The sequence below is a fragment of the Pleurodeles waltl genome, chromosome 3_1 (genome assembly GCF_031143425.1).
Source record: "Pleurodeles waltl isolate 20211129_DDA chromosome 3_1, aPleWal1.hap1.20221129, whole genome shotgun sequence".
NCBI classification, from domain to species: Eukaryota; Metazoa; Chordata; class Amphibia; order Caudata; family Salamandridae; genus Pleurodeles; species Pleurodeles waltl.
Genome location: NC_090440.1, coordinates 510,892,891 through 510,904,785, shown reverse-complemented (window position 1 = coordinate 510,904,785; position 11,895 = coordinate 510,892,891). Strand labels below are relative to the sequence as shown.

General features: G+C 39.3%; 1 protein-coding gene across 1 annotated transcript in view; it reads right to left on the bottom strand.

Moving 5' to 3' along the window:
- Window positions 1-227: 227 nt before the first annotated feature.
- ARRDC4 (arrestin domain containing 4) overlaps window positions 228-11,895 on the bottom strand; it is a 185,193-nt gene continuing 173,525 nt past the window's right edge. The window contains exons 7-8 of the mRNA XM_069222765.1: window positions 10,536-10,696; window positions 228-10,236 (exon numbers count right to left, since the gene is read on the bottom strand). Of these exons, the coding sequence (XP_069078866.1) occupies window positions 10,177-10,236; window positions 10,536-10,696 (221 nt within the window). The 3' untranslated portion in view covers window positions 228-10,176. The remainder of the gene's footprint in view (window positions 10,237-10,535; window positions 10,697-11,895) is intronic.

Below are 11,895 nucleotides of genomic sequence, written 5' to 3'. Positions count from 1 at the left end.
CATCTATCATTGGCGTAAGAGTCTGTTCAATTGCATAAATGGATATTAGTTACAGAAACAGAATTGACTTATAACACCGACAAAAGAAGAGCTTACAGGAATGCTAGAGTTCAGAATAATGTAAAGTATACTGCTGGAATTAAAAAAATTAAGTAATTTTTTAAATAATATTGTGAATGACAACAATATTGTTTTTTACATTAAATTTTTTTATTAGCAAAGGAAGAACCCATAGGGCTCAATCTGTATACATATTGAATATTCTCAGCAATTAAATACAATACATTATAGTAGCATGTTTGTTTCTCATTTCACTGTTGTACTGTCTTATCAGCAAATGTTTCCATACAGTGCTCGGCAATGAGTAAAAAGGATCACTCTGTAGCTACCTTTTCTTATTCATAAACATGCTATAACATCCATTTTAATTTCAAATGGATTAAAAACATTAAAAAAAATCGCACAAAAAAGGCCACAGCTTCCCTGTCAATAGTTTAGAGAACATAAAACGAATTAAGAATCAACATTCAAGTTTACAGAATTCAGTTTGTTTGCAGTCATATTTGTAAGCGTTAGCCAGACTAATAAATCATAAGTTAGTGCTACTTGATACCAAATAGTGTGTCTGTGATATTATTTATGGAAAACAATTCATGAAGAGGTGTTTTTTCATTTTTCCCTATACACGTACTGTGGAAAAGTCAGCAGTCATAAAATAGTGAAAAACTATTGTCTATTAGAGATGGGAAAAGTATGAAGCCTACATTGTTGTGTTAATATTATGATTTATGAGTGCATTTTTAAAGGCAAATCCATTGCTGCTGTTGAGCCAATATGTCTGAGGCTGTCTTATCCAGCAACTAATTGTAATTAAACAATAAAATAAACATTGAGGTTTTAAGCAAACTCAGACAGTTGTTACTGGATAAGTAAATACGTTTCACGGAATGGACGATTAATTTATCTGCCATTTACATCTGATTATTAATGTAAAATAGCCACATTAAAACCCATTTATAAATCTCTTAACTACAGTTGACAAACCTGTTTATGGTATGTTTGTGCACGTTTTTCTACTTACAGCCACCCAGGTTTGTTGATTTATTTCAATAAGCTGTAATAAACAAGAGGGACAGGGAGATTACGGATCCAGTGTACTGCCTCCCGTACAAAAGTATTAGGTACACTGTTCCAGAAAGAAGACGAAGACACAGGGCAATCCTATAGTTAGGGGCAAGAACCCTCACACATCCCCAATGGATGTCATGCTTCATCATTGGGCATGCTCCTCATCAGACCGGCGCTGCAATGCCTGACGGGCCCCCCCATAAAGGGGGCTCTTTGCCGGGGATCTTATTCACTCCTTAGGTGCCTTTAGAAAATGATGAGGCAGGAGATGCCATCTCACAAGATTGAACAAATAAAGGAGAGCAAGAAAAAATAAATAAAATTGGTTGAAAACTGAGTTTATCCTCATAAATTTATTGAATGGGCAAGAGGTTAAGGCCAAGATTAAAGGAAATAGGTGGAGTGTGTTGAAAGGAATAATGTTCAACCAGTCTCTCAATGTAAATCACGTAGAAGGGAGGACATTACCTAGCCCCCTCTCTAACTGGTCAGTTGTGTGGAGGGAAGGAAATTACCTATCGCCCTCACTAGTGGGTCAACATGTTTCACGTTTCGTTGGTCAAAAAGATCCAGTGATGCTTCCTCGGGACATAAAAATCAAGATTGCTTCTCCATCCCAAAGAAATGAGAAACCTACATGTGTGTAAGAATGTATGTCTACTAGGCTCCGTTCACTCACTCTACAGACTGCATGTCTAGTAAGTCTAGTCTGGGTGGTCGCCCTGTGGACAACAAAGCAAAAATAATGACAAGCGTTTATCACAGCATTCAATATACACAATGGTGTGAAAAAACAACCAGTGAATAAAAAGTGCAAAAAGTGCTCAGTGGTATTGTGGGAAAAGCATCATATAGAACTAGCAAGCTTACCCTCCCAAATTATGAGAAATGGCTCCCTAGGAATCACTTGCCAGGCAACTGGTACACTAAATAAAATTATATCAAATATAGATAGTCAAAGTTACATTTGTGCAACTTCTAGAAACAAAGATGCTACATGTATGTAGTGTTGTAACCACAAATAACTTTGGAAACCGATAATGATGATAATGACCTTATATCAGCACAAAACAAGGGCGTCTGGGCTTTTCAAACCTACTGCTAAGGTAACCAACCCTAATAATAAAGGTCAAATACAGGTGTGTCAACTTCTAAAGTAGTGATATGACACGGGGGAAGGAAGGGCTGGGGCAGAGAAAGAAGAAAATATTGTCAAAACAGTTAAGTATTTCATCTTATCAAGGTTTTCTGGAGTGCTACAGATTAAATATACTGGTGGAAAATGAAAGTCTCATCGATTGATTAATCATCAACAACTAAGGTTCTTTTTCTGCAGAACCAACTACCCACTGTATATAGCCCCGTGCAGAGCGCTATGCGGTAGTAAAAAAAAAAAAAAACCTTTGTATCCCATGCTTTCAAAATCTGCGGTAATGTAAAGGAATGTCACTGTTGGTCTCTATGGGTCAAATGACAATAAAGGACAGTACTGAGAAATTGTCAATATGCACTTACTATGTCAAGGCCAGTAACGCGTTGGGGACCTACCCCACGGCAAAGTTCCTGCATGGTGATTCGCAAGCTTTCACAACGTCAATAAAAAGGTCCTTCAACCTGGAAGTCGGGTTTCGTCGCGCGCAAGTGATAGGCTTGCCCGAGTCACGTGGGTAGTCATAAAAATAAACAAGGGACTACGCTGATCGTACCCCAATGGCTGGATAGAGAACAGAGTGGACGGACTAAACAAGATAGTTGTTTAGTCGTCCGTGTTCCTCATAATGTAAAAACAGACTCCTTCACTGATATCAGCATATCCAGTGGATATTCTAAGACAAAGAATAGGAAAGGAACCTGTGATTGGTTTGTGATTTACTATAAATACACCAGTAGCTTATTAATTATTACTAAAGAGCTGATTAAATCCGTTAAAAAAATAGGAGATTGATAAAGAAGATGGCATAATTGGTAACCAAAGTAAATCTTCCAGAGAAAAAAATATTCAAGACAAGAAAAATACCCAGGATCAATGGTAAAACAAGACAGCTCCAAAAGCGTTGTATGGGTATATGACTGTCCCAAGTATCCTGTGCCTCAAAAAGTTTGAAGAAACGTTTGAGAAAAATACCACCATGACAGTCATAAAGACCTATTTTCAAAGGCCACGTCCTTATTATATATTAAATGACTGTGAGTGGACAAAGTCAAGGGATAACAAAAGCTGGAGGTCTAAGAATTCTAAACTGCCTAGTGAGTCCAGAAAAAACGGTCCAGTCTAATGAATTATAATCTCGTTTGTCATGATATAGTGGATCCTTAAAGCAAAAGTTGTGACCAAGGGATATCATCATTTAACCCTTGGAAAGGAGTCTTTATCTTAAAAACCCAGCGTTGCTCTGCTTCAACTAGGGAACCCGAATTGTTTCCTATAACTCCAAGGACATCTAAGACAACCCACCATAAGACGTCAGGACCATGGCGCATATCTTCGAAGTGCACACTCAGTTTGGTCGTGACACGTCCACACCTAATGTTACTCCGGGGTTCGTTGATCCTGATTTTGACCGATCTGGTAGTCATTCCGATGTAACGGAGCCCACATGGACAAGTGATCATGTACACACAGTTCCGTGTGCTGCAGTTAGTATGTTTGACTAAGCGCCATGTGCCAATAGGTTCCAGATCAAGAGTCAATTGGTGTCTTTTAAGGGTGCAGACATTGCACATCCCACATGGGTGGTGGCCTGAGACTGGGGGAAGGTTCCAGAGGGTAGTCTGCTTAGGGGTCTCTTGAACCCTCAGCGGTCAGGTGTGGACCACCATATCCTTAATATTAGATGTCCTCTTGAATGCACAAAGTGGTTGCTGTACCTTTGTGCCTCCACTCACCAGAATAGACCATCTTTTGTTGATCAGTTTTTTAATATTATTGGACAGCGGAGTGTATGTGGACACACAGGTCAGACGGGGGACTGGTTTCCTTAATGGCAGTTCATAATAGTGCATCTCTATCATTTTTCCTGGCCCTCTTGTATGCAGTCTTGACAACGGAAAGGGGACAATGCCTGTCTAGCAGCTTGGTCTTAAGATCACTTGCTTGAGTCTCAAACAACTGAGTCGTGCTGCAATTACGGCGCAAGCGTAAAAATTGTCCAAAGGGTAAATTATCCCGTAGAGCCTTAGGATGATGACTATTATAATGTAACAGACTATTACGGTCTGTAGCCTTGTGAAAAGTGTGTGAAGTCAATTTGCCATTGTCTATACTGATCGTTAAATCCAAGAAGGAAAGATGTGTGGAAGAGACGGAGGACGTAAATTTCAGGAAGGGATCAAGAGTGTTAATCCATGTTGTAAAAAGAGTAACATTCTCTAGCTCTCCTTGCCAAATGATCAAGACATCGTCAATATACCGCCGCCATAGAATGATGTTCTTGTGAAAGGGATTGTCGGTGGGGAGTATGTATCGTTTCTCAAAATCGTACATGTACAAACAGGCCAGACTAGGTGCAAAGGCACTTCCCATCGAGGTACCTCTAATCTGATGGAAAAAAGAGTTTTCAAATTGAAAAAAGTTTTCAGTCATGGCCAGAGTTGTGCACTCCATGATGAATGATACAGGAGTTGGAGAATCCCTCTAGCAGAGCATTCTCAACTACTCGTAAAGTAGCGTCCTGGGGAATGTTGGTATACAGAGCCTCTACATCAAGTGTTATGAGTGCTTGAACATATACGGTTGAATTGATTGTTTCGATCAAATTCAAAACATCTTTAGTATTTTGTAGGTAGGTGAGGGAACCCTTCACTAATGGCTGAAAAAAGTGATCACAGAAAATGGATAGGGGTTCCAAAACAGAACCAATCCCAGACAGTATTGGTCGGTCTGGTGGGGGTATCTTGCCTTTATGGATCTTGGGGAGGCAGTAAAAATACGGTATTCAAGGGTGGATGGTATCCAAAAACTCAGCCTCTTTTTGAGAGACCCAATGATTGTTGCGGGCTTCCTCAATCATACTCCTAATCTGGATCAGTAATCTCGGTGTTGGATCTTGTGGAATCGAAGCGTAGTAGGTGGAATCGCTCAGAAGGCGAATACATTCTGCCCTGTAGTCATCAGAATTCATGATGACTATGGCACCGCCCTTATCGACTTGTTTAATTACAATAGTCTATTGCTAGATTTTTCAAAGCATTCCTCTCTTTGGTGGGTATATTAATAAAGGAGTGCTTGGGGCGAAGTTTGTTAAGATCAGACAAGACTGCTTTCTCGAAGGCAAGGACTTCACAAGGCATGGCAGAGATGGGAGGAACAAAGGTGGATGGTTTTTGCAATCCTGAATCATCTAGCTGGGACTCAATTGGGTGATCTCTGAAAGAGAAGTGCAGCCGGATATTTCTGAAAAATCGCGAAAGTTCGCAGTTAAGTCGGAAAAAGTCTTTTTTAGGTGTAGGCACAAAGCCTAAGCCTCTATTGAGGGCATGGGTTTCGCCGGGGGAGAAACACCTAGTTGATAGATTAACTACTAAGTTCTCACTGGCTGTTTTTTGCCCTGCCTCCGAGTCACCATCTGGGGTTCTTACCTGCTCCAATGAACAAGTCTTCCTCTTCTTCTGCCTCTGCCTCTGCCCCGGCCGTGGCCTAAATAAGGCACATAGGGTTTATGGGGGAGCCTGGGGGGGGGTTGGAAGAAAGGATAAGGTGGCTGCCGGGGAAATGGATGATTGACAGGGTACTGAGGAAAATTAAGGTAGGGTTGAGGCATATTATCATCAGTGCTCCACTCATCTGAGGAGGAGCTGCTACTGTAATTACGAGACTTTTTAAAGGAGAGACTGATTCATCCGAAGAGTGTGACTGATTGTCAACCTCAAAATCTTCCTTTATGTAAGGGTATACTTTTTCTCTACTAAACTTGTTAATATCTTTCTGGAGTTTGGTGATTTTTTGATGAGTCAGAAATTCTTTAGTTTCATTCAATTTGGCATTGATTTCCATAAGACAGTTGTCTTAATGATGATTTCTACCCAATTTATTTGGATAGTAATAGACTCAGCCAACCGTTTTGAGGTGTTGATGATAAGGACCAGCCAGTCCCTAGTGCACTTCCAGGCAATCTGTGCCCAGTCCTTCCTGAAAACGAGATCTTGCAAGAAAATTCTCGGCATATTGGAAACAAGTAAGCCGTTAGGAGCAATATTAGCTCTGAGATATTCTGTCATGATGGTACCATACATGATGGTCATTATCAGTTCTCGTTTGAGGGAAGACAATTTATCCCAGTCTTCTTTGAGAATACCTGACAGACCTGATCCATCACTACCAAGGATTGAGGGAGCCTGCAAAATAGCAGATACCACATTATCATCAAAACTAAGACCCTGGAAGTCATCCATATTAGGGGACAACCGGGTTACTAAATTAAATAAAGGTAAGTCTAATAATGAGTCCCACAGCTGGGCCGCTGTGCTCGATCTGTAATAAACAAGAGGGACAGGGAGATTAATGGTCCAGCGTACTGCCTCTATTTCAATAAACTGCAGCATGAAATAGGGCAAATACTTTGCTTGTAATATGCACATATAAACACAAAACACCTTCCTGTGAAACATATGAAGGTGATTTATTATTTTGTTCTCCAAAATAACTTCTGATTTGGTTTCAAATCTCTAGAAATGTGATGATATTCTACAGAATGAAATAGGAGGAGATTTTTTTACGGGTTCAGATTTACAAACCACTATATTGTACCAATCGGTCAAATGCTTCATTGTTACCCATTTTGTGACACAACTGAGGAAACAGGGGTGTTTCACATTTGAAACTAGAAATTATATCCAAATCCACCAGTTCTGCTTTTGGGAGAAATACATTTACTCAGTCATACTCCCACAATGAAGGGAAACCCCATTCCTCAACATTATTTTTTTGGTATAGTAATTATATATATTTTTTTCCTTTTAACTGTAACAGAAATGTTTGCTATTAAAAAAAAACTTAAAACACAATAAAAGGCCGTAAAGTTATTGTCGTTAGAAATAAAAAAAGGTGGTTTACTGATTGGGTTTCTGGTGCAAACCACCAGAGGGGTCTTGCTGACAACCGCCCTTTTACTGAAAATGAAGCAAGTAATGCATAAGTGGCACCATTTGCTCAGGGATTAATCAGCCAACACAACAAAAGTCACATAATGCCAACCCAAAGCAGGTCTGTGTCAGACTAGAAGGTGCTCAATACGTACCCAGACTCAATATTTTTGGAAGGTGCATTCATTTTTTTGGTTAAAGCTTTAAATTCATTGGAGACCATAACCAAGAATTGGACTCGTGGGGTTTCTTATTGCCACCTGAATGACAGAGTGAAGAAATTACTATTGATTTCTGAACATACATAGAAATGGAACAGCAGATCAGCAACTTATACCACCTGAACATCAATGAATGTTGTGAATTTATCAGTGCAAATGGGCTTGTCAGTGAGAAAAAAAGAAGCACCAGCCACATCTGAATTGAATAAACGTCTTAAATCTTAGCTGCTTTGGACTGTTGCTAATATTTTTAACAAAACCTTTGAGATGTGACAACATTTTGATTGGTATTTATGGGAATCAATATAATAATTTGGGCCTGCTTTAGAGTTTGAGAAAGGATACACTGTCACAAATGAGACTGATATCCTGTCTGCCTTATTACATGTGCCATAGAATATAATGCACATGTAGTAAGGCGGGCAGGATATCCAGCATGTTGTGACAGACAAAGCCATCAGCCAAACACTAAGGGCCAGATTTCATAGAAAATTATGGTGAATGGTGCTGTGCCAAATTTGGCAGTGTTGTGCACCCTCATTTTCAAAATGCAGTGATACGCCATATTAAGTAGAATACGGTGCACCCCTGTTTCTACCTGCGCCGGCGCTAAATTTGCTGCTGTGCAACAACGCAGCAACATTCGCATCACAGTGCAAGGATGGCTGAGTTGAGGGAGAGATTGTTTTGTGCAGGAAGGAACATCTTCCTGCACAAAAACAATCTTAAATGGCGATTTGCTCTTTCTATGTGTGCTGCAAAATGCACTAAATGTATCCTTGGGGTGGCTTTAGATTTTGGCGCGGTCTCGGGTTTACGAAAACTCGTAAATCTGAGGCAGCATCCAAATGCAATGGGTGTTGCTGTGGCAAGCCTATAACAACACCCATTGCACACCCCTTCCACGCAATGTGATGTGTGTGAAGGGGCCGTATTTACTAGGTGCCATTAAGCCACAAAAAGTGGCTTAACGCCACCTTGTAAATACTCCGTAGGGCTCTTGAATATTCCCCTAAATAGGTGCTTTGCACACAAACATTTAAATTCAAACATTTAAATTCACAAACATTCCCAACAGGTTGTCCAACAGAACTAAATTATGGCACAGGAACTAAAACATTTCTGCATAACCAACTGTTCAAAATAGTTTACCATTCTTTTTAAAAAGAAAATACTATGATTTCTATTTGCATCGGCAGTGTAATGTAACAACTTTGTCTGAAATCAGATGTTGCTTCAACAGAAGAGTATAGTCCACTTTACACAAGGGAGGTCAAAATAAAACATCAGTCTGGGAAGAGAGAACACATTAAGACTTTCGGAAATATGTTAATAGATTGCATTGAAAAAATAACCAGTAAATTTCAGATAAACAAGCAAATGTTAATGTTAAAAAAGACATTGGAAAAGCAATGAAAATAGCTTCTTCATCAGAGACGATAAGGCAGTTCATTGATAGCATAAAAATGGGAAGTGAGGAGGCTTTTATAATCAAAAAGTACAAAGACATCTGATTGAATGCTTCTCTTGCTACATTCATCAGCTAAGGCCGACTTGTTTCTTTAAAAGATGCATACAAATCTAGCTATGTGCTATATCCCAAAGTTCACATGAGGTAGAATAACATGAGGTTTTATGTTATGCCTTCTTAACAAAAGTACGCTAAATAACTAAACCTACTAAAATAGCAAGTAAGAAGAGATTAAATACGGACTGAATAAAAGCAGATTGTTTTCCCTCTTCAGATATGTAATGAAACCATAACACAAGAAAGGTCACTTGGTTTGTCTTATGTAAAATATAAATAACATTGTTTTCCCCAGATGCATAATCTTTACTTTCACATTGAACGTACATTACCTATTTCTAGCCAATTAAAGAAAGATAAATTATTGAAATGTTTAAAGATGCTTCAGGCTGTTTCTAAACTTCAGAGCTTAGATTCTGCTCCAAGACCTCTGACCTATAGTGCAAAGACTTTGAAATTATTTAATCTCTGATTTCATTTTGGGTTAAGTCTTTTCTTTGAGTTGCTTAAAATTAAAGGTAGGAGCCAATATTTCTTAGAAGGACCCTTTCGCCCAAAGATTAGAACTGGAGCTGTGCACCTTACACACACATCACTTGTTCTTGCAACATCATGTTTCACCTTGCCTGATGTTCATCATTTTTCTTGGACTCAACTGCTGGGGTGAATCTGCTGGCCAGTGCTTAATTTGTTTAAGAATAAGCGGTGGTCCTTAAGTTTTGCTCAGAAGCCTGCAACTGGCACCACCAAAAGTGAGGGGCAGAAAACCAAGGGTGCGTAGTCTTGATTCCACCTTATACCTCTTTAATCCACGACCAGACACTCCCAGCCTCTTTATCCCACTTTTGCGTGTTCCTTTTATATCCGTTTTCTCCTTTTGTCACTATATACCATCTTTCTTTTCCTCCATCTTTCCCTCTTGTGCATTTTTCTTTTTCTTGATCTGGATCAGTCTGTTGAGGAACAATAAGTGCCGGTCCCAAAAACAAGAGCGCTGGTGGGCTCCACATGCAAACACCAGCTCAAACTGAACACTTCTGCTGGCTGTGAAGCAGTCTTGAGATGCTTTAAGTGTACCTCCACAAAGGGCCTTTCTTTTAGGCCAACAGAACAGAGGTTTGCTGTGCTGGTCATTGCAACAGAACAGTAGAGCCATGGGCACGCAAAACAGTAATGCTTAAATTAAACATATTGCATTAAATAATTATTTCATCTGCTTTAGATTATGAATGAAACTCTTTGTTGATGTTCCTCTGTTTCACTAGGATGTGGATCAACCTGCGAAAGGAATCACAGAATGATATCAGAACAACAAGTGCAATTCATGATTACAAAGTGAACTTCTGCAATGGCCACAACTCTTCTCTTCCACCAACAGCAACAAACAAGTTACTAAAACATCGTCCTACCACAATGTGGTTCATGTGTTAACTATAATCACTAATGAATAGCCAAGTGTCAAATTACATATTCTATCTACTGAATGGGCCTTCTTGCACAGCTCCTAAAAGTAGTGCATCACCAGTGCACGTAAGCAGCTAGTAAATTAAAACCACCAAGATGTATGCTTTATTTACCTCAAGGTAGAGCGGCGGAGGCTGAAAACGGAACTCCTGGATCAAGGCAAACATAGGAAACTGAAATTCACTTTGAGAAGTAGCATCATGGGGATGTGGGTATGGAGGAATATGCCTAGAGAATTCTTCTTCAGAGACAATGTCAGCATAATTTGGTGGTGCTGAGGATAGAAAGGAGGTACATAATTTGAAAGACTTTGAAAACACGTACATGATAAGATGTACAATGATTTCAAATCAATAGGCAATACCTTAACTGTAAACAATCTAACTATATGAATATTAATAATAGCATAACAAGAAAATGACCCATATGCTCCCTGTGCATCACTGTCACCCAGATCACATTATAACACTAAGGGGCAGATTTAAGAGCCCGTAACACTTCCTTGTGCCACATTAGCTTCATTTGTTTTTACACTGATGTGGCCCGAGGTGAAAACCGCAGCACCAGATTTACGAAGTGGCGCAATTCATACTTTGCACCACTTTGTAACCCCTTCCATCACATTATGCTCCTGTGCCAGACATAATGTATTCAAGGGGGCATTTCCCTATTGGGAGGGGCTGCAAAAATGTCACAAAGAAATCTAAAAGATTTCTTTTGCGTCATTTTTTCAAGCATTTTTAATGCCTGCACAGAGCAGACGTTGAAAGGGGGTATGCCATTGTTTTCAATGGGCCCCTATGTACTGTTCAGGGTTAGCACCAACATTTTGGTGCTAACCCTGAACAGTATATCAATAGCATAAAAAATTCTGATGCTATCGCCCCCTACCCTGCGTCATGGGGCGCCGTATTTTAAATACGACGCACACATGGTGGCTGTAGGGAGGTGCAAGGGGCCGCAAGAAAAGTTGCGCTACATGTAATGTAGCGCCATTGTTCTTAAATCTAGCCCTAAATGTGCTTAAAAGTAACTAAATCCCGCATGCACAAAAGCTCATTTTGGGGAACATAAGATGTTGGTATTGATTACAAACCAAGATAGACTCAGATATTTTCAAGCTATACGATTCAGGAGTTCTATGAGGACTGTGAGTCTGTATAGTCAAGCTATATTTCTCTATAAACTTGTTCATCAAAAACAATATAAAATGACACAAAAAAGTAGGCTAAAGACAATTTATATTAATTAATAACTAATTTGAATTCCTACAAATTATAAAACAGAACATGTATTGTACCTACAGTGCAGCAAAGGAAATGCTCACTTCAAATGAAAAAGGAACATAATCATATCACCAATTCAAATGCCAACAATTAAGCAAACCTTAGTAGAATGGGAATTTAAAAAAAATCACTTTTAAAACGCTTAACAAATTCAAGACTTCTTTCAAAACCATTGCAGAATTTGCAC